The following is a 16,899-nucleotide window of genomic DNA, read 5'->3' as shown; positions in this document are numbered from 1 at the left end:
CAGGTAGGGTCGGTAAGACAGGAGGGTAGGTAGGTAGGTAGGTAGTTGGCGTTTTTCCCCTTCCCTTCTTCCCTTGCCTCTTCTCTTGCACACACCACCTATTCTGCCCCTGCCGACGGACTCCCTCAGGTACATGTTACCTATATTCATGTGCCTCTGTATTGGGTACGTACCCACCCACCTGTATCTTCCATGGTAGAGGTGGGCGGGCGCCAGGTGGGTACAGGTATCTATAGGTACATCTGGCCTCCTATGTTCAAAAACGGGCACCCAGTGCCGGGTTAGGAGGCAGGTACGCGTTCCTAGGACCATCCACCCAGCCAGTTGGCACAGACATACCTACCTACCACCTACCTAGGTACCTACCTATCTAGGTAGGTACCTGTTACTTACCTACAAGCTACCTTAGGTAGGTAGGTAGATACCTCCTACCAATAGGTACTTATAGAGCCGACGTAGCTGCTTGGAGGCAGGTACTTGGGTACCTATGCAGCCGCAATTGACATAGAATATTCTATTGAGATACCTAAGTACTTATATATTATAGATATATAAAATAAACTTTATTAGAAGTAATAAATTTTAAATATATATAAAAACTCTTATATCCTATTTTATATACTTATAATTATTAATCTATATTGTAAAATTACCTATAAGAGGTACTTGCTACGTGATGATCAAGTATCTACCTACCTACGGTACCTAACCTCTCGAGATAGGTAAGTACTTAGATCCGAACCCTTACCTACCTAGGTACCTAGGTACGTACATTTCACAGACGAGTCCGTGAGGCAAATACCTAGGTTTCCTATTATGAGGGACCCTTAGCATCTACGGCAGTATTCCATCCCTTCAACCTTGGTATCCTCAACAGTAAGGATCTCTCCCTTTTGGACAGCTTTCAGCATCGTATACGGCATTCACCCCTGTGGCTGATCTTCGTCCAATGTGACTCAAGGTTGCTTAGCACTACAGACGCCTGCCCATTCATCGTCTGTAAGTAGGTCTGGAGGCGGGGACCCCGGTCGGACAGCGGGAGATCGGGAACTGCGGGGTTATTTCTCTGAAGCTACGCTTTGATTCATCCATCGTCCCTCTAGCAAAGCCGATGATGCCGGCAGAGGTTACTTAAGCGTGCGGCGTTATTGTATGCTGCCAGGTTAATTAGCCCCAATCCTAACTGTGCCTACTTACACCGTAACAACGTCAAATGGCAACAAGCCTGACAATTGTTGGATCCAGAACCGACGCCAACGTCATACCTATGTTCTCATATTTCCCGGTGGCAAAGTTGTCAGATCGAATTCCAATATCTCGGTGCCTTAAAGATGAGGTGGGGCACGTGGGTGTTTCTCATGGAGGCAGGTTAACGCGCCTTTGCTGGGAGTGAATCGCAGTGGTGCTGATCTCCGCAAGCAGGATTATATCGTCAGGAAGGTATAGTGCGGCCAAAACTACCGCCCCCTCTCTATCTTGTCTCGCCTCAGGAGACTCTTCCCGACACACAGTCTCGTCCATCATCAATCACTCAGCATTAACCACACCAGCTTCTCCGGTCCCCGACATTCCTACGAGGTGTCCAGCGTATCCATCGGATCGTCCATGATTACAAACACGGCCGAGATCCTAACGAACCGTTACGAGCAGGCGAAGCTACTCGTGAGTAGTAAATTTTCACCAGAAACAGGAAACCATCTAACAGGACGTGGCCAGGACTGCCCAGAACCTCGAGACTACAACAATTTTTCTCGCACTTTATCCATGAACTTCGGAGCCAAGTGCGAGGGACAACTAACCAACCCCCTAAGAAGTGAAAGGTGCCAATGTGACGAAATCTTCGCTGGAGACGCCCGTGCCGGTGTTCAGCCTTCGGTGTACTTCCCGAACTTCGCCGTCAAGACACGGTACGTTCGGCGCACACGTCACTTCAGACAGTGCTAACAAGAAGCCAAGATCCGGCACTCAGGCGGCCGGAAGTCGGAGGGCACGCGCGTGGTGTCTCGACTAGGACCGGGGATTAAAGCAAAGCGCCAGCGTGCGCTCTGCAATTCGGCAAGGACAAATGGTGCTTATCGGCAATGGCGTACTAGAACAGGGCAGAGTTGAGACGACGCGTAGGTTTACACCCTAGGTCGCTCTTTGGTCAGGAGCTGCGCTGCAGAAAAGCCTGGCTTCTCGAAGCTAGGTTAACTACCTATATATATACTAACTGGGTAGCCACCTAAGCCGCTCGCTCACATTTCCTTCTTCTCGTTAGCTACCTAGGTAGTACTGAAGAATTCTAGAGAGCCACGCTTGGAACAGCGAGTACTTTGCAGCAGAGGCCGGGCCATCAAGCCGTTTGCAAACCTACTAGGTCTCCGATTACCGCCCACGCTGCGAAGAAGAGATGTCAAAAATAAAAGCGTTGACACGATACCTACGTCCATTATTTAGTCAGAATCAATCGTAGAAGATGCTTAGAAGTGGTATCTCAGCCGTGTTGACTACCCAGAGATTGAGTAAATAGACTAGTTAGTGTAGAAATACTACCTGTGACAGGTACGGTGAGTCGACTAGGAGACACGGATGAGTCTATGTAGACCCCTGCGCCGTGGGCGCGGTTCTGCTAGGGAGCGACCTGAGGCTGAACTACCTACCACCTAGGTAGGTAGTAGAGTATGATGATAGGGGGCAGCACCGGAGGCAGCACCGGAGAGTGAGGCCTAGGCCTGGGCGGCTTTAGGCGGTACGTACCTAGGTACCTCTCGAGGTACACGTTCGCCGTTTTGGGCATACCTGCGTTGCGAGGTGTGCTCGCTGGTACCTAATGTGGAAATACCCATATAGTGTTATTTCCATAGCGGTGTTTTTATTTCTTATTTTTCATTCCCCTAAGTACGACAGACCCAAATGGCGGCATGTTCTAAATCGGACGCGCGGAATTGGGAGCTGGGTGTGCGGTCCTCCTACCCAGGTGCCTGACATAATGGATGATGGAAGACGACGACGGGGGAATTTTCAATAGCAGGGGATGGTATGTAGATAGGTGGGTACAGGTAGGTACCTAGGTATATCCTTAGCGGTCGCAGTAGGCAGAAAATTATCGCTAAATGGAACCACGGGGGAAAACCTGAGAAAAAAAAAGAACGAGGGTTGATTGTGCTTCCTTAATAGATGGTCCTGTTCTATTGTCGAATCCTCTCATCTAATCGAATTCTAGGGTTGACCAACCCCGTACCACACATTGCACATGTTTTGCATCCGCAGCCATGTGTATAGGATCTTCCCTCCTCTCCCTCGCCGTCTCCTCCTCCGGCCGTCTCGGCCTCCTGTGAGTCGCGCCGTCTCGTTCAAAGTCCTCGAGAAAGCCCAGCTGCGGGCTGAGGGCCCGGTAGCTGTGAAGCTTTTGGAAACGGGAGTATGGGCTTCCTGGAGACAAGGCCGGTACAGGAGAGGGATTGAGGACATGTTTGTCCATCCAACGGCTAAGGAAGCAGCGCTTTTGAAGGCCGGGAAGACCGCAGAGACCGCGAAGGCCGCAAAGACCGCGAAGGCCGCAAAGACCGCGAAGGCCGCAGAGACCGCAGAGACCGCAGAGACCGCAGAGACCGCAGAGACCGCAAAGACCACGAAGGCCGCAAAAACCGCGAAGACCACGAAGGCCGCAAAGACCGCGAAGGCCGCAGAGACCGCAAAGACCACGAAGGCCGCAAAGACCGCGAAGACCACGAAGGCCACAAAGACCGCAAAGGCCGCGAAGGCCACAGAGACCGCAAAGACCGCGAAGACCGCGAAGGCCGCAAAGGCCGCGAAGACCGCGAAGGCCGCGAAGACCACGAAGACCACGAAGGCCGCAAAGACCGCGAAGGCCGCAGAGACCGCAGAGACCGCAGAGACCACGAAGACGAAGGCCGCGAAGACCGCAAAGACCGCGAAGGCCGCGCAGGGGCACAAGCCCGACGGGACCAGGGTAAACGTCGTTAGCGAGGGGCTCTGCGGTAAGCAAAACATGCGAGCTGCTATTCTCCGCACTGTTTCCTGACACCTAGGCGCTGCGCAGATGATATCTTCTCATATATCGGCCCCACTCTGGACCGGCACAAGGGTTGTGATATCCTCGATATCTACCCCGGCGCCGGAATCTGGAGCCAGAAGCTGCATGATTACCTTAAGCCGCGGTCACACATCTTGATGGAACCGGACGCCAAGGTCTACGAGCCGTTTCTCAAACCTCTCCTTGACCGACCCGGCACACTTCTCACCCCTACGTCTGGGATTGTCTGGCGAGAGCTCAACTCGATTCTTACGCCCAAATACTTCCCTCATCAAGCCGCCGCCGACGCGGCTGGGCAGACCCAGCGCAACGACACTTTGCTAGTCACAGCAAACCTCGCTTTCCACCCAAGGAAACGCTTCAACAAATTTGAGTCCGTGGCGCTGCTCATACTTTACCAATTCATCGAGGCTATCAAAACTAGTAGCCTGTTTCATCGTTACGGGCTGGTTCGGATGCTGGTGTGGACGCGGCCCGACGATAAGCATGGCCTGCTCCCTAAGATGATGCAGAAGCGCAAACGGCTCGCGATCGACGGCGAGCTGTCCTGTGAGTGGGTGAGGGAGGTGTGTGGTGAGGAAGGGGTGGGACACTCCTGGTTCGTCCGCGATAACAACATCGATATAAACAGCAGCCTCGCCGCGTGGGACCGGATGAAGGCCTCCGGGATGCAGATGCCTTCCGGTAGGGTGCCCGACGAGCTCAATGACGCTGAAGCCGCGCGCAAGTCCAATAAGGTCCCAGACCCCACGTCGAACCCCCCGGCTTTCAAGAGGCCGTTCCAAGAGGTGCTCCTCGGCCTTGAGACGGCGCACCGCGAGCAAGCCCTGGACCGTGATTCTGATGATTACAAGAGAATGCTGGGATATCGATGGAGGTCAAATTGGGAAGATAAGAAACACCGGCGAATGCTCAATCTGAAATCCAGGCTGGATGCCATCACCGCATGCTACAAGTCTGGCTCGGCCACCCCTGAGGAGATGGAGAAGCTCGAGGCGAAATGGGAAGCCCAGACGCAGAAGTATCCCGGCCCATTTGTCGAAGAATTCTGCACGTACAAGGATAATCTCCACTACTTTTCTCAGGACCCACCGTTGCTTCACTGGGACCGGCGAGCCTACACTGCGATGAAGGTGAAACGGGAAGAATTTCTCCCTAATGTTCCGTGTAGTCTTATCGACATCCAGCCCAAGGAGGTCCATCCGCTGATGCGTCAGATGGGTACTAAGTCCAGCCGCGCCGGTGACTGCTTCGAGTTGATTGTGAGGTCGCTGATGGCTCACAGCACCCTTCCCATGAGCCAAGGACTGGACGCGCTCGCGCCCGGTGCTGCTGACTACATCATACCTCGCTGGAAGAGTGCCAGGGACCCAGACCGTGGGGGCGTAGTTTCTAAATCTGCTTATGCGGTTCTAACCCCTAGGATGGTCAATGCACGACAGTGGGAGGAACTCCTGGAAATTTGGATGGAATGGCCTTTCCGTCCTGATTTTTATGAGCTCGTGGGCCGAACTCAAGAGGAACCGACAGAGGAGGACAACGTCATGACTATTGCTACAGAGTGACCGCCCAGCCTGATATATCCGGCTATTTCTCTCAGCCGCCATGAGTCATAAGTCGGGATACCTAAGTCCTGAGGCTTCTTATACCTATGGCTAGACAAGCTACTATATAGCTGCAAGGGATCCCTGCGGATGGACAAGGCGGCTTTAAAATACTCATTACCAGGCAATATAAACCTCCGCTAGATCGAGGAATAAGCACCCGCAGCGCCATTCTGCAACTCTTGGTTACCCGCATGAGCACTCTTCTCGACTCACTTACCTGGGCCAACTGTCCCCTGCAGCATATTTACAGCAGCAGCAGGTTGTTATCACAAGGCGGTAATGAGATCACACCTGCACTGTTGCGTGATTTATTTGAATAGGCACACTGGGGAATGCTTAACGGCAGCCTGCTTGAACACGAAACTTGGACAGCTAGCTGCACAGTTACATTCAGTTGGTATTACCGCCGATGTAATTTTCCGACTACCTAGTTAGGGTACGGCTGTTGATATATGTATGATATCCGACTGGTCCGTGATTTGTACGCGATACACCAATACTTGTACTATGAGCACTATGACGTAGGGGCGATGGAGGAGTTAGTCGTTTGTTACTCGTATGAAAAGGGTAAATTAGGAGTCCAGGTATACACTGCCATCTCTTATTACCTTTTCATTCGAAAACATAAGAAGCAAATGCTTCTATCAAGTGTTGAAAACGACCTGCAGTAAGCAGGGATCGCCCGGGCCGTAGCCGTGACACCTTACTCATCTTGAGTTCTCAAGCTTTCCGTCGTCGTCACGATTTCTCCTGGTTAGTGTTAAGTTTTCGTTTCCCACATCTTCACATGTTCCTGTAAATAAGTCGCGTAGGTGAGAGATGAGGAGCACACCTAAGCCCTCCACAATGATAGGACAAATATGGTGCCCGAGGTATGGTCTTTATGCAGACGTTGGGGTTACTACCTTGAAGGTGTACATACAAAATGAGACTTTGCTCTGATGGTACCAGGTGTGGGGATTCTGGATGGGTATGCATTAGGAATCTGTAGGAGTACTTATATTATCTTAGAGCGTGGAGGCCTTCATTGAACCAGGTAAGTGCTCAGCTCTACTGCCGCTAAGGCGCTAATACTGCCGCTCATTCAATAGATTACAAGGACTACTGCACAGACGCCGACCGACTCCCTGGCTAACCGATGTAGGCACCTAAGATAGGTAACTTACTCCATGGTAGGTAGTGAACACGTAAGGATGTAAGCCCGGCAGGCTGGGACTCGCTTAAATTATATGGGGCATCTCGTGCATGAAGTATGGAAGACTTCCATACGTTGGATGGGCACTTGTATATGTGTAAGGTACGTAGGCGCATTTGTACTATGTGTATAGATTGGATCCGGCAGGCGGGGTCGATGGACCAGTACTCATACTTTAAGTAGGTACTCATAGGTACATCCGGGTACCCAGGCAAGGTAGGCGGTATCAAGATGTCATCAACTCTCAGATCACAGGAGGCATTTAACAATCCAGCCACGTGATTTGTGCATATAACTATATATACATCCTGACTGCGTAGTGATATCTCACGTCGTATTTAGAATGGGGTTGCTGGCTTATCTGACAGGCATCCTAACATCGTATATGCAACATGAACCGATCCATTGGAACACCAGGGGTAGCCGTAGGTAACTCAATCTACTATAATAGGTAGAGGCTGCTCTACGCTGGCGCGGAGCACTTTCCTGACCGTATCTAGGTATCTCCCATGCGTGCGGCATATGAGTAATGATCTACCTAGGTACCTAGGTAGGTAGTAAGGTAGGTACGTACGTACGTGATGCTTAAACGCCCCTGCGTAATCTGCCCTTCGTGTCATGGCTTGATTCATGTACCCAGTACCCTCGCACTCAGCTTACAGCTGGCGGCGCCATCCACAGGGCAGGGTAGGCGGGTACCTCCAGCGTGTACTTAGAATACGCACACACACCTCAGGTAGGTTAGGTACCTCCTACCTTACTCATACACTTATCTGACGTGTAGGTGCTGGTACAGGTAGGCAGGTACCTGCGGCAGCTGCCTCTTACCGAGATTAAGTACCTCACAATCTAAGGTACCGTGTACGTGCCTTTCACGACCTTAGTCAGTAACCAGCTGAGGTAGTGTACGGAGTCGCACAGCCACATCGCTATGTACCACCGGCAGGAGGGAAAGGAGGGAAAGCGTGCAGTTGCAGTTGCAGTTGCAGTTGCAGGTGCAGTGGGTGGTGGGACAGTGGGCTGTCAGAATTTCTCTAATGGATATAGATCCCACTGCGTGCCACTCTACTGTGTCATTTTTCGCATCCTCAAGCTGACTTCTCCCTCTCGTTGGAGCGACCATGCGACGACAACTTGACAGTTAGATCTAAATGATTGTCACACCATCCGTAGTCAGTTACCCGATTCCAGTGCCGTGAAATTTACCTCCCGGCCTCCACTCTTCTTATGTGGTCACTTCACTTTCGCTCGCTCGCTCGCTCGCTCCCTCTCTCTCTCCTCTCTCTTTCTCTCTTCTCACCGGAGCCTATACGCGCGCGTGCAATCATACACGTCCATCCACACACCTCCCCCCCCTCTCTTCCTTCTTCTACCCAGGCCGCTGGGAGTCAGAATTCCTTCTCCTTAGCTACGTTAATCTGTTTTCGATATATTCGGCTTGCGACTAGCTAGGCGCCTCGCCCCTTACTGACTCTAACCTGCCACCTGTTTCTAGTTGGAGCTCTCGAGCCTCTCGTTCCTATTTAAACGACCAAGTCGACGTCCGGGCCCCGTCGTGAGGTGGCCGACGTCTTATCCTCGCCATGCGCTCACCTGCATTTCCCCCGAGGCGACCGTCTCATCTCGTGCGATACGCCTTGCCAGCTCTCCTCATCTTGGGCCTCTTCTACTACCTCTCCCACACCCCCCGCGAACCCCGACTCCCTAATTCCTACGCTAGCCCTGGTGGACATCCCCTCCAGGAGCACCCATACTCCTCTCCCGACTCCTCCCAACACGAGACGCCCGATGTCGTGAACCAACCTGGCCAAAATTCGCCCTCGAATCAAAAACTGGTTCATGGTGACCCCGACGACAGTGCACCCGCTCCCGAGCCAAAACCTCCATCGGCCCACGACCCCAAACCTGCGCCCGCTCAACCTATCCCTCCAAAGCCGGCCTCTCCTCCGCACGCGATCGACGAGTTGATCAAAGTCGCCGAAAAAGACTATGAGAACCTGCTGGCTAAAGAGTCCAAGACACTTTCCGAAGCTGCTGCTGCGTACCGCAAGCGGCGTGGCCGGCATCCCCCTCCCGGCTTCGACAAGTGGTACAATTTCGCCAAGGAGAACAATGCTCTTCTGGTCGAGGACTTTTTTGACCAAATTTACCACGATCTGAACCCCTTCTGGGGTGTTGATCCATTGACGATCCGTACCGAGGCCAGTGGTTATGAGATGATTATCAGTATACGCAACGGCAACGCAAGCGCTGAGAGTGACTGGTTCTGGACTCAGATCTGGTTAGGCATGATCCAGACTATTGAGCACCTGCTGCCGGATATGGACGTTGCTCTGAATGCCATGGACGAACCTCGACTTGTGGTTCCCTGGGAGGACATCAATGCGTACATGAAGAAAGAAAAACAGAGTCGAGTCCTGAGTCCGGTCAAGAGCATTATCAAGGAGTTCAAGTCACTTCCGCCCCCCGTAAACTCTGACGACAAGTCCCTTCTCCATACTATTAATAAGGACTGGGAGAAGACTAGTACGTCCCCCACACCGTCGTGGAGTATTCGTTATGCTGACCCTCGGCTAGATCCATACTGGCTCATCGCTCGCCGGGGCTGCCCTCCCGACAGCCCCGCTCGCAAGGCTGCAGTTCTAGATTCGTTCGACGTCAAACCGAGCTTCTCGTCGTCGTGGGCAACCCCACACCAATATGAGGGCTACGTATCCAACTCGACGCTCGCCTCCGAATTCTGCCACCAACCTGACCTTCAAGGTCTCGAAGGCATCTTCATCCGCCCTCTGACAACATCCGCCACCAAGGTCCTCTTCCCTATGTTTGGGGGTAGCAAGCTGGCCACGAACAATGAGATCCTCCTCCCTGCCCCGATGTACTGGAACGAAGAGGAGCGGTTTACCGGCGGCGATGATCACGGCCCGTCTTGGGATGAAAAGAAGGACTCGGTGATCTGGCGCGGTGTAGCCACTGGTGGTCGCAACACCGAATCGAACTGGAGAGGCTTCCAGAGGCACCGATTCGTCTCGATGAACAACGGGACAAAACTGCAGCGCGCGGAGGAGGGCATCGAGCCACCGGTCAACTTTGAGCTGCCGAGCGCAACCTACGACCTTGTGGCGCAGAAGGAGAAGCGCCTCGGCGCCTGGGTGACGCAGTGGTCGGACGTTGGCTTTACTGACTTGTTCTGCGATCCGGAAATCGAGCCGAAGCAGAAGGGCGGACGATGCGTTTACACCGACAAGCATTTTAAGAAGGTGCCTGGCGAGAAACTAGCGGCTCAATTTCGCTACAAGTATCTGCCCGATATCGACGGCAACTCGTTCTCCGGCCGGTACTTGGGGTTCCTGCGCAGCACGAGTCTGCCGATCAAGAGCACGCTCTGGCGCGAGTGGCACGACAGCCGCCTAGTGGCCTGGAAGCACTTTGTGCCGATGGACAACCGGTTTGGCGACTTCTACGGGATTATGCAATACTTCTACGGCTATGAGGGCATCGTCTCGGACCACGACGGTGCGGCACGGAAGATTGCGATGGACGGCAAGGCCTGGGCCGAGAAGGTGCTGAGAAAAGAGGACATGCAGATTTACGTATTGCGGTTGCTGCTTGAGTACGCCCGGATTTCGGACGACAGGAGAGAGAACATGGGCTGGGCAGACGACTTGATACCGTGAAGGGGGGGTGGGGGGGTGGAAGAACTCGGACGAAGGTAGCCCGACGATTGATTCGATGTATATCCCCAAGCGAGGCGACGAGTCCCCGTGTATAACACCGTCGGAGTACCATGCAAGAACGGCGTTTAGGTGGGTTGTGGCACGGAAATGCTCACATATTTAAAGCATAAAGCATATGGGCTCGACCATCGTGGTCTTTAGGCCCCGGAGAATCGGCGTTGGGTGGCTGTGTGTTTAAAGATGGGCAATCGCGGTCTGCAAGCTGTCACATGTATGGCAAGCCGGTGTTGTGATGAAAGGGGGAAAAAAACGTAGCTTGGAAGTGAGGCAAATACCTATCTTGGGACTGGTGAAGTGCGGCAGAAGAGTTCGTAGATATATACCTAGGTGCCTACCTCTTAATATCTATCAGCCTACAAACTGCTCCATTTCCGTTCCATTCATATGGTCAGTTTGGGGGATCTACGATTTGTCTGTAACAATAAAAGGAATTATACCTTATTTAATACCTAGGTATCTACCTATCCATCTACGTAGGCCCCCCTAGGTGTATTAATAGATAAGTTTTCTGGTTATGGTCGGTGTTAGACCGTCGATGTTTAATTCTAGGTGTGCCACATCGCAGGGACAGTCGCATCTTGACTACGGGCCGCTCCTACGTGTATTTTTGGAGGGCTAGCTCGATCCCTCAGTTTGGGTACCGTTGATGTCACCGAGATGGAGTGAAAAGGAAAAAAAAAAAAAGCCGACGGCAAGGAAACATCTCCTTGGAGCTATGGCGCGTGAAATGAAAGCCATACGAAGATGCTCGCCAGCATCGCCCGGTAGCGCGGCTCGATACTGTGGGTATTAGGGGGGGGGGGATCGAGATCGGAGAGTCTCACAGTTACGTACATGGCGTTCCCGCGGACGTCATCATGCCCCTCCACGCCACCGAATGCAGTGCTTCCCCCCTCCCGTCCCCCCCTTCAAAGACGTGAAGTGGGAAGGCTGTCTTGGGTATAAAAGAGAGAGCATGGGATTCCCTGGCAGACGCAATAATAATTCCTTAGCATCCCCGTTAACGACACGGAGAATCCCACTGCCACGCCCCTGACCAACGACCACCACCATGGACGCCCTCAAGAAATTCGCGGGTGGCAGCAGCAGCAGCCACGGCAACGGCGCGCAGACGTCCGGAGAGAAGAAAGACGTCGGTGACAGGGGTACCGCGTCCTCCCGCTCCCTTCCCCCCCTCCCCCCCCCCTCCCCGCACTTACTCGAGCATAAAGAAGAAGAAGAATGGGTGTCTGACCGTGCGTATACAGTTGCGGGATTCATCAACAAGCGCCAGGGCGGGAAGCTCTCCGACCAGCAGCTCGAGACCGGCACGGACAAGGTTCGCGGCATGTACGAGAAGGCGACCGGGTACGTGTAGACAAGCCAGCCGCGCGGAGGAGGTCGGATACGATACTGACGCTTTCCGGGTGCAGAAAAAAAGTCAACCCTAAAATATCCAACTAAATCATAAGTGTTGTGGTGGCAGCGATGGGCGTGGGTTGATGGCTTTTTTTTTTTTGACAACCTGGCCGGGATGTAGAGAGGGAGAGAGAGGCGATACACGGCCGGCGAAGACGGAACAAACTCGGGCTTGGGTTAGAGGAGTTGGTGGTGGTTCCTAATGAGCTCGGAACTTTGAAGAATAAGCGGCTTCATCCGAATAGTATATCGTGTTAAATACTGGCGAGCTAGCCATGTTAACAGAAACTTCTATTCATTAAATATTGTCTCAACGCCAAATCCTCAGGTGTACATACGTAACCGATCAAGATTTGACTAGGGAGCGTTGTGAATCATCTTCATACAAAGGGATGGCGCGCCGGTTCTACACGGCTCCAGCCCCCATACCCGCACACAGATTCGTAATGGCTTCTCCGTATCTGCTCGCCCTGACACGCCCGACCCTCACGCCTCGTCATAAAAGACCTGTATCGCCATGACGATGATCCATAGCAAAAATATACACCCTATCAAGCCGAAGGCGAAGACGGCTTGCCATGACTGACCTGCGCAGGCGGAGACCGTCAGCTTAAAGCAATCCGCATGCGTTGCGGAAGAATAGAATTGCTTACATATGGACCTTTCCTGTAGCCAGGCCAGCGTCGCCTGATTGTTCCCGGTAGGAGACTGACTCCAAACCAAGAGGTTGCAATTTGAGCTCACCGAGCCGACGGGGCCCCACAGCTCTATGCTGATGACGATGAGCCCGACCATCCAGAGCACGAAGCAGATGAAGGAGCCGATGATGACGATAGAGGGCAGGAGCCGCCTCTGGGCTATCAGCCACAGCAGAACCGTGATGTAGACGATCATCAACACGGCGACCGTGATGAAATATGGGAAGTGCCTGGAGCGGCGCTTGTTAGAAACGCGATCCAACTAGCCGCTAGGGCGACTCGCCGAGGGTTGTTAGCCGGCCTCGGACTCACCATGGCACGTATAGCTCCAGCTGCTGCTGGACGTTGATGAATGTTGCAGTGATTCCGATAATGCAACATGAGGCGGCAAACATGACGAGCATCCAGACATTGAGCTGGATGGCGGGCCAGTGGTAGCGATGGATGCGGGCCAGACGGCGCTCGTAAACGGGCGACGACCCGGAGCCCGTCGCCATGGATATGCTAGCCATCGTGGATGGACGGGTTATTGCCTTCTCGAGGCACTGCGGACGGTACGTGGGAACGGGATCACACGAAGTCGGATCCGGTTGCGATTCGGGGAGGCGACGGCGTACTGGGTCGTTTGATCGCTCGCGCACGCAGCCCGGGCGCAGTTTATGCGCAACCGCCTACGGACTCTGCCGACCGTCACACCCCTCTCGGCCGTCGAGGGTCTGCTCAACCCGACCAACGGCGGCGGACAATCCCAGATGCGCACGCGACGCTTATGGTCGTGTGTTCGACCAACTCGGTCCCGTCGTATCCACCGATGCCCTCGGTAACGGGTTACCGGTTACCAAATTGACGATATCCACCCGGGCGCGGGACACTCGGCAAGGACGGGGGTTGGCGATCGCGACGGTGGCTCGGGCATACAGAGGATCGAATGGGTGAGGGGGCGTCGTCATGTATTCGGCTTATTCGGGAAGTCTCTGGTCGACCTGGCCGACGGGGCACTCAATGAGAGTAGCGAGGCCAAAGGGGCGAAGAAGAGGAAGAGCAAGAAGAAGAAAAAGAAGCTGCGCGCTCAGAGCTATTCAATTGGAGGAAGAGGATGAGGAGGGTTGGTTGTAGGCGCCACAGCCCCGCGGGATGGTGCGCTGTCAGGCGGGCCGAGCTGAGGAGTAAGTACGTCGAGGTGGTACGCAGGGATGCAAATGGGTCGGGCGTTTATCGTGTCGCAGGGTCGCGATGGGCTCCGATGGATATCGCGGGAGTGGACGAAGTGGTTGATGCTATCGTGATGGTATCGCGACGCCGATGCCTCTCCATCGCGTTCGTGTATCGATACGGTAGTATTGATGGAGGGAGGAGAGGATTTCGAGAAGGCGATGGATGATGGTGGCTGGTAGGTACCTAAGGTACTGCCTCTAGGTAGGTACCAGGGCGACTGGGGCACTTCGGTCGCCAAGTCTCTGGAATTGCGGGAAAGTCCCTAAATCCCCCACCCTTCTTTGGGTGCCCAGAGCGGGAGGGCAGGCATACGATGCCGTCGGTACCCCCACACCTATGTATTCTTGCTACGCGTCAACAACATGTCGTCTAGTGCAGTGTCGCCGATAGAGCTATCTACTAAGCCCACCCCCAATCCGAGCCTTGCGCGGTTGCTCCGGGTGGCATCGACAATACAAAGGGATTCTCTTTACGGTTACTTCGGCCGATTCGTCGCCGCTGGCACTGACATACCTATATTTGCCCATGTGTAAACCCGCCAGCCTCCTATATCATTTAGACGTCTCGCACCCTCCGCGATCCTGGTTCGCGCAATGGCAAGAAAGGGCGTGACACAACCCGAGGCTATTTGTTGGGCGAATGGATCTCCGTCGGCGTAACTCTACAACAGCGACTCGCCCAACGCGCACCGCACCAGCGAACATCCTGCCCGGACCGTCTCGTGGGCTCCCCGGTCGACTTCTGGCGCCAGGCTCGGGTTGACCTCAACAAGGTCAACAGCTACGAGGCTCCCCGTCAGGTGTACGCTTTCGCAGATGTAATCACCCTCGCGTAGTGTCAAACCCCCTCGGACGGGCGTTCCCGTACTCGGCGCCCACATCGGATCGAGCGCATCAACGTCAAACGATAGGTGGATGGGAGTATCGGCGCCGATATGTGCGAGCGCCATCTCGACGACGCGGCCGATCCCGTGCCTGCTCCCCGGCGAGTGCCGTCATACGTCAGCATACGCCCCTCAAACGACAGTAACGTAGGGACGGTGGGGGATGGCGGTTCTGGGTGCTGGGCGCTGGGCGGGGTGTCAATACCGATCAATGTCAAACATGCTGAATGCCTTGATGCCGTTGTCACGAAGGATCTTCTTCTCCCCCAAGTCCACGTCGCGCAGGCCGATATACACGAGCTTGCTCACGTTCAGCAGGTGCTCAGGTTTCAACCAGCCGAAGTATTCGGGCCTCTCCTCCTTCGCGATGCCAGTCACAAAGCTCACGGGCATGCCGTGGATGTTTCCGGAACCGCTCGTCTCGGGGGTGTTGATGTCGGCGTGAGCGTCAACCCAGATGACGGCTATCTCGCGGCCGAGCCTCTCGCGCACCGCCTTGGCCGTGCCGGCGATCGTGCCGATAGCAATTGAGTGGTCGCCGCCTAGGGTTAGCACCATCCTGCCCTTGCTGGCCTGTGAGTAGACCTGGTCGCACAGCCGCTGAGTAACACTGCTCACGGCCTTGGGGTTTTTCATATTGCGGAATGGCGGGTCGTCCTGCGGGATGAGATCGTTGTACGACTGCACCGTGTCGTGGCCGTGAAGCTTGTAGTTGAGTTCATCTCGCAGCTGAGTGAGCAGCCCGGACTCGATCAGAGCTGATGGGGCGGCATCGACTCCCGGCTTACACTACGAGGAGAACAGCGGTTGTCGTGGTGAGCCTTCCGAGACCATATACGTAGAGAGGAGGGGAGGGGAGGGGAGGGAGAAGCCGTACCTGGCCGCCCGAGAAGCCCACGGCAACGACGCCAAGGTCCTCCGGGTGGGAGAGGAATTTGGACTTGACCGTCGAAGTGGTCATTTTTGGTTCCCGCTCCTCTCCCGCAAGTACCTATGCGTATGATCTTGGGCACGTCTCTGGGGGGGGGGGGAGTTCGGCTGACGGATTCACTTGATGGTGTGCGTTACGAGGAGCTGACTAGGTAAAACTCCTGTTCACGGGTAGGTAGGTAGGTAGGTAGGTGACTGCGTAATGAGAGAACCAACACGGACCTCCGAGGTTGGACTTATACCGCATTTATGTACGTAGGTGTGTTTGAATGGGACGCCGTTCTGGGAGATCTACTAGTAGTGCTTCTCTTGGCACATGACGGGGCCCCGAGGCAGGCAGGGAACAAGGAGCAAGTTCCACCTCTACATACATATACATGCCCATTCGTGGTGGAGAATTCATTCGGTGTGTGCAGGTACCTACTGTATGTGGGTATGTGCACACAAGCGGGCTACGGCATAGTCGGGCATAAAGTCGACGGAATCCCATTCCACCGTTACGTACCTGACCTCCAGGCCCGGGTATCTGATGTCTTCTTCTCTTGATGAAATACCGCAAAGTGCTTATGACCCTCGCCTTGCTTAGCTGAGAAAGGCCGCGTTAACCCGACGCTTTCCTTCTCCTACCCTTGGCCCGCAGTCGATTTCCCAATTCATCGTACACTTTCCAGCCCTCCACATGACAGAGTAGCCGGATATAGCATCATCTCAAGTAATAGAATCAGCGGCATCTAAATCCCTTAACCCAGATCTAGAAGGCCATGGCAGTAGGCTGTCGGACCAACCGGTGACCACACATATGCCGCCGAACTCGGCACCTGCCCTTCCCTACGAGATGAGCGCCTGCGCACCGCATTCTCCCTTCCGCTTGTGAGGTCGTGGGGCCTTGCCAAGAGGCTGACCGAGCTGATAAATCTCTATCCGAAGAACCTCGCCAAAGCCTCGGTCCTAGCCACTAGAACTGCCGGTGACCTTGTGGAGCGTGTCAATATAATTGGAGAGGAGTTCGACATGCCTCTAGGGTTGGCCGTAGATTGTACCTGTAGGTAGTACATGCTTGGGTGGACGTCAAACCATCGCCAGCACCTCCCGGCAGACGAGTCGTGTCTTCGAGCTGGGAAACTCTATGGGGGATATGGAAATCTCACCGTCGAAAACCAGCGTTGGGTACCTCTACCTACTAAAAGCCTTCCCGAA

At 54.1% G+C, this 16,899-nt stretch overlaps 6 protein-coding genes across 6 annotated transcripts; 4 read left to right on the top strand and 2 right to left on the bottom strand.

Moving 5' to 3' along the window:
• Positions 1 to 731: 731 nt before the first annotated feature.
• On the top strand, positions 732 to 2,560 carry GGS23DRAFT_583821 (uncharacterized protein). The gene is made up of 6 exons (XM_051517294.1): positions 732 to 1,162; positions 1,246 to 1,364; positions 1,423 to 1,440; positions 1,551 to 1,662; positions 1,717 to 1,907; positions 1,957 to 2,560. Exons 1-5 carry the CDS (start codon positions 1,153 to 1,155, stop codon positions 1,815 to 1,817), a joined length of 360 nt encoding a protein of 119 aa, XP_051368541.1. The 5' UTR covers positions 732 to 1,152; the 3' UTR covers positions 1,818 to 1,907; positions 1,957 to 2,560.
• Positions 2,561 to 3,089: 529 nt separating this feature from the next.
• GGS23DRAFT_262938 (S-adenosyl-L-methionine-dependent methyltransferase) lies at positions 3,090 to 5,635 on the top strand. Its single transcript, XM_051512373.1, has 3 exons — positions 3,090 to 3,736; positions 3,854 to 3,983; positions 4,046 to 5,635. The coding sequence occupies exons 1-3, from the start codon at positions 3,236 to 3,238 to the stop codon at positions 5,602 to 5,604; spliced, it is 2,190 nt and encodes a 729-aa protein (XP_051368540.1). The 5' UTR covers positions 3,090 to 3,235; the 3' UTR covers positions 5,605 to 5,635.
• A 2,296-nt stretch (positions 5,636 to 7,931) lies between these two features.
• On the top strand, positions 7,932 to 10,518 carry GGS23DRAFT_583806 (glycosyltransferase family 90 protein; the record flags this gene model as incomplete). The annotated part of the gene is made up of 3 exons (XM_051517293.1): positions 7,932 to 8,013; positions 8,337 to 9,367; positions 9,419 to 10,518. Exons 2-3 carry the CDS (start codon positions 8,425 to 8,427, stop codon positions 10,516 to 10,518), a joined length of 2,043 nt encoding a protein of 680 aa, XP_051368539.1. The 5' UTR covers positions 7,932 to 8,013; positions 8,337 to 8,424.
• Positions 10,519 to 11,629: 1,111 nt separating this feature from the next.
• On the top strand, positions 11,630 to 12,021 carry GGS23DRAFT_600015 (uncharacterized protein; the record flags this gene model as incomplete). Its single annotated transcript, XM_051519008.1, has 3 exons — positions 11,630 to 11,723; positions 11,826 to 11,925; positions 11,991 to 12,021. 3 exons carry the CDS (start codon positions 11,630 to 11,632, stop codon positions 12,019 to 12,021), a joined length of 225 nt encoding a protein of 74 aa, XP_051368538.1.
• A 163-nt stretch (positions 12,022 to 12,184) lies between these two features.
• Positions 12,185 to 13,478, bottom strand: GGS23DRAFT_262688 (uncharacterized protein). The gene is made up of 3 exons (XM_051512372.1): positions 12,987 to 13,478; positions 12,630 to 12,904; positions 12,185 to 12,563 (listed from the first exon to the last, which is right to left on the bottom strand). Exons 1-3 carry the CDS (start codon positions 13,184 to 13,186, stop codon positions 12,463 to 12,465), a joined length of 576 nt encoding a protein of 191 aa, XP_051368537.1. The 5' UTR covers positions 13,187 to 13,478; the 3' UTR covers positions 12,185 to 12,462.
• A 675-nt stretch (positions 13,479 to 14,153) lies between these two features.
• On the bottom strand, positions 14,154 to 15,733 carry GGS23DRAFT_614641 (arginase; the record flags this gene model as incomplete). The annotated part of the gene is made up of 3 exons (XM_051520665.1): positions 14,154 to 14,863; positions 14,978 to 15,561; positions 15,650 to 15,733. 3 exons carry the CDS (start codon positions 15,731 to 15,733, stop codon positions 14,551 to 14,553), a joined length of 981 nt encoding a protein of 326 aa, XP_051368536.1. The 3' UTR covers positions 14,154 to 14,550.
• Between the last annotated feature and the right edge of the window lie 1,166 nt (positions 15,734 to 16,899).

Source organism: Durotheca rogersii (assembly GCF_024521655.1).
Source record: "Durotheca rogersii strain YMJ 92031201 chromosome Unknown GGS23scaffold_28, whole genome shotgun sequence".
Taxonomy (NCBI): Eukaryota; Fungi; Ascomycota; class Sordariomycetes; order Xylariales; family Xylariaceae; genus Durotheca; species Durotheca rogersii.
This window is presented reverse-complemented; position numbering and strand designations above follow the sequence as displayed.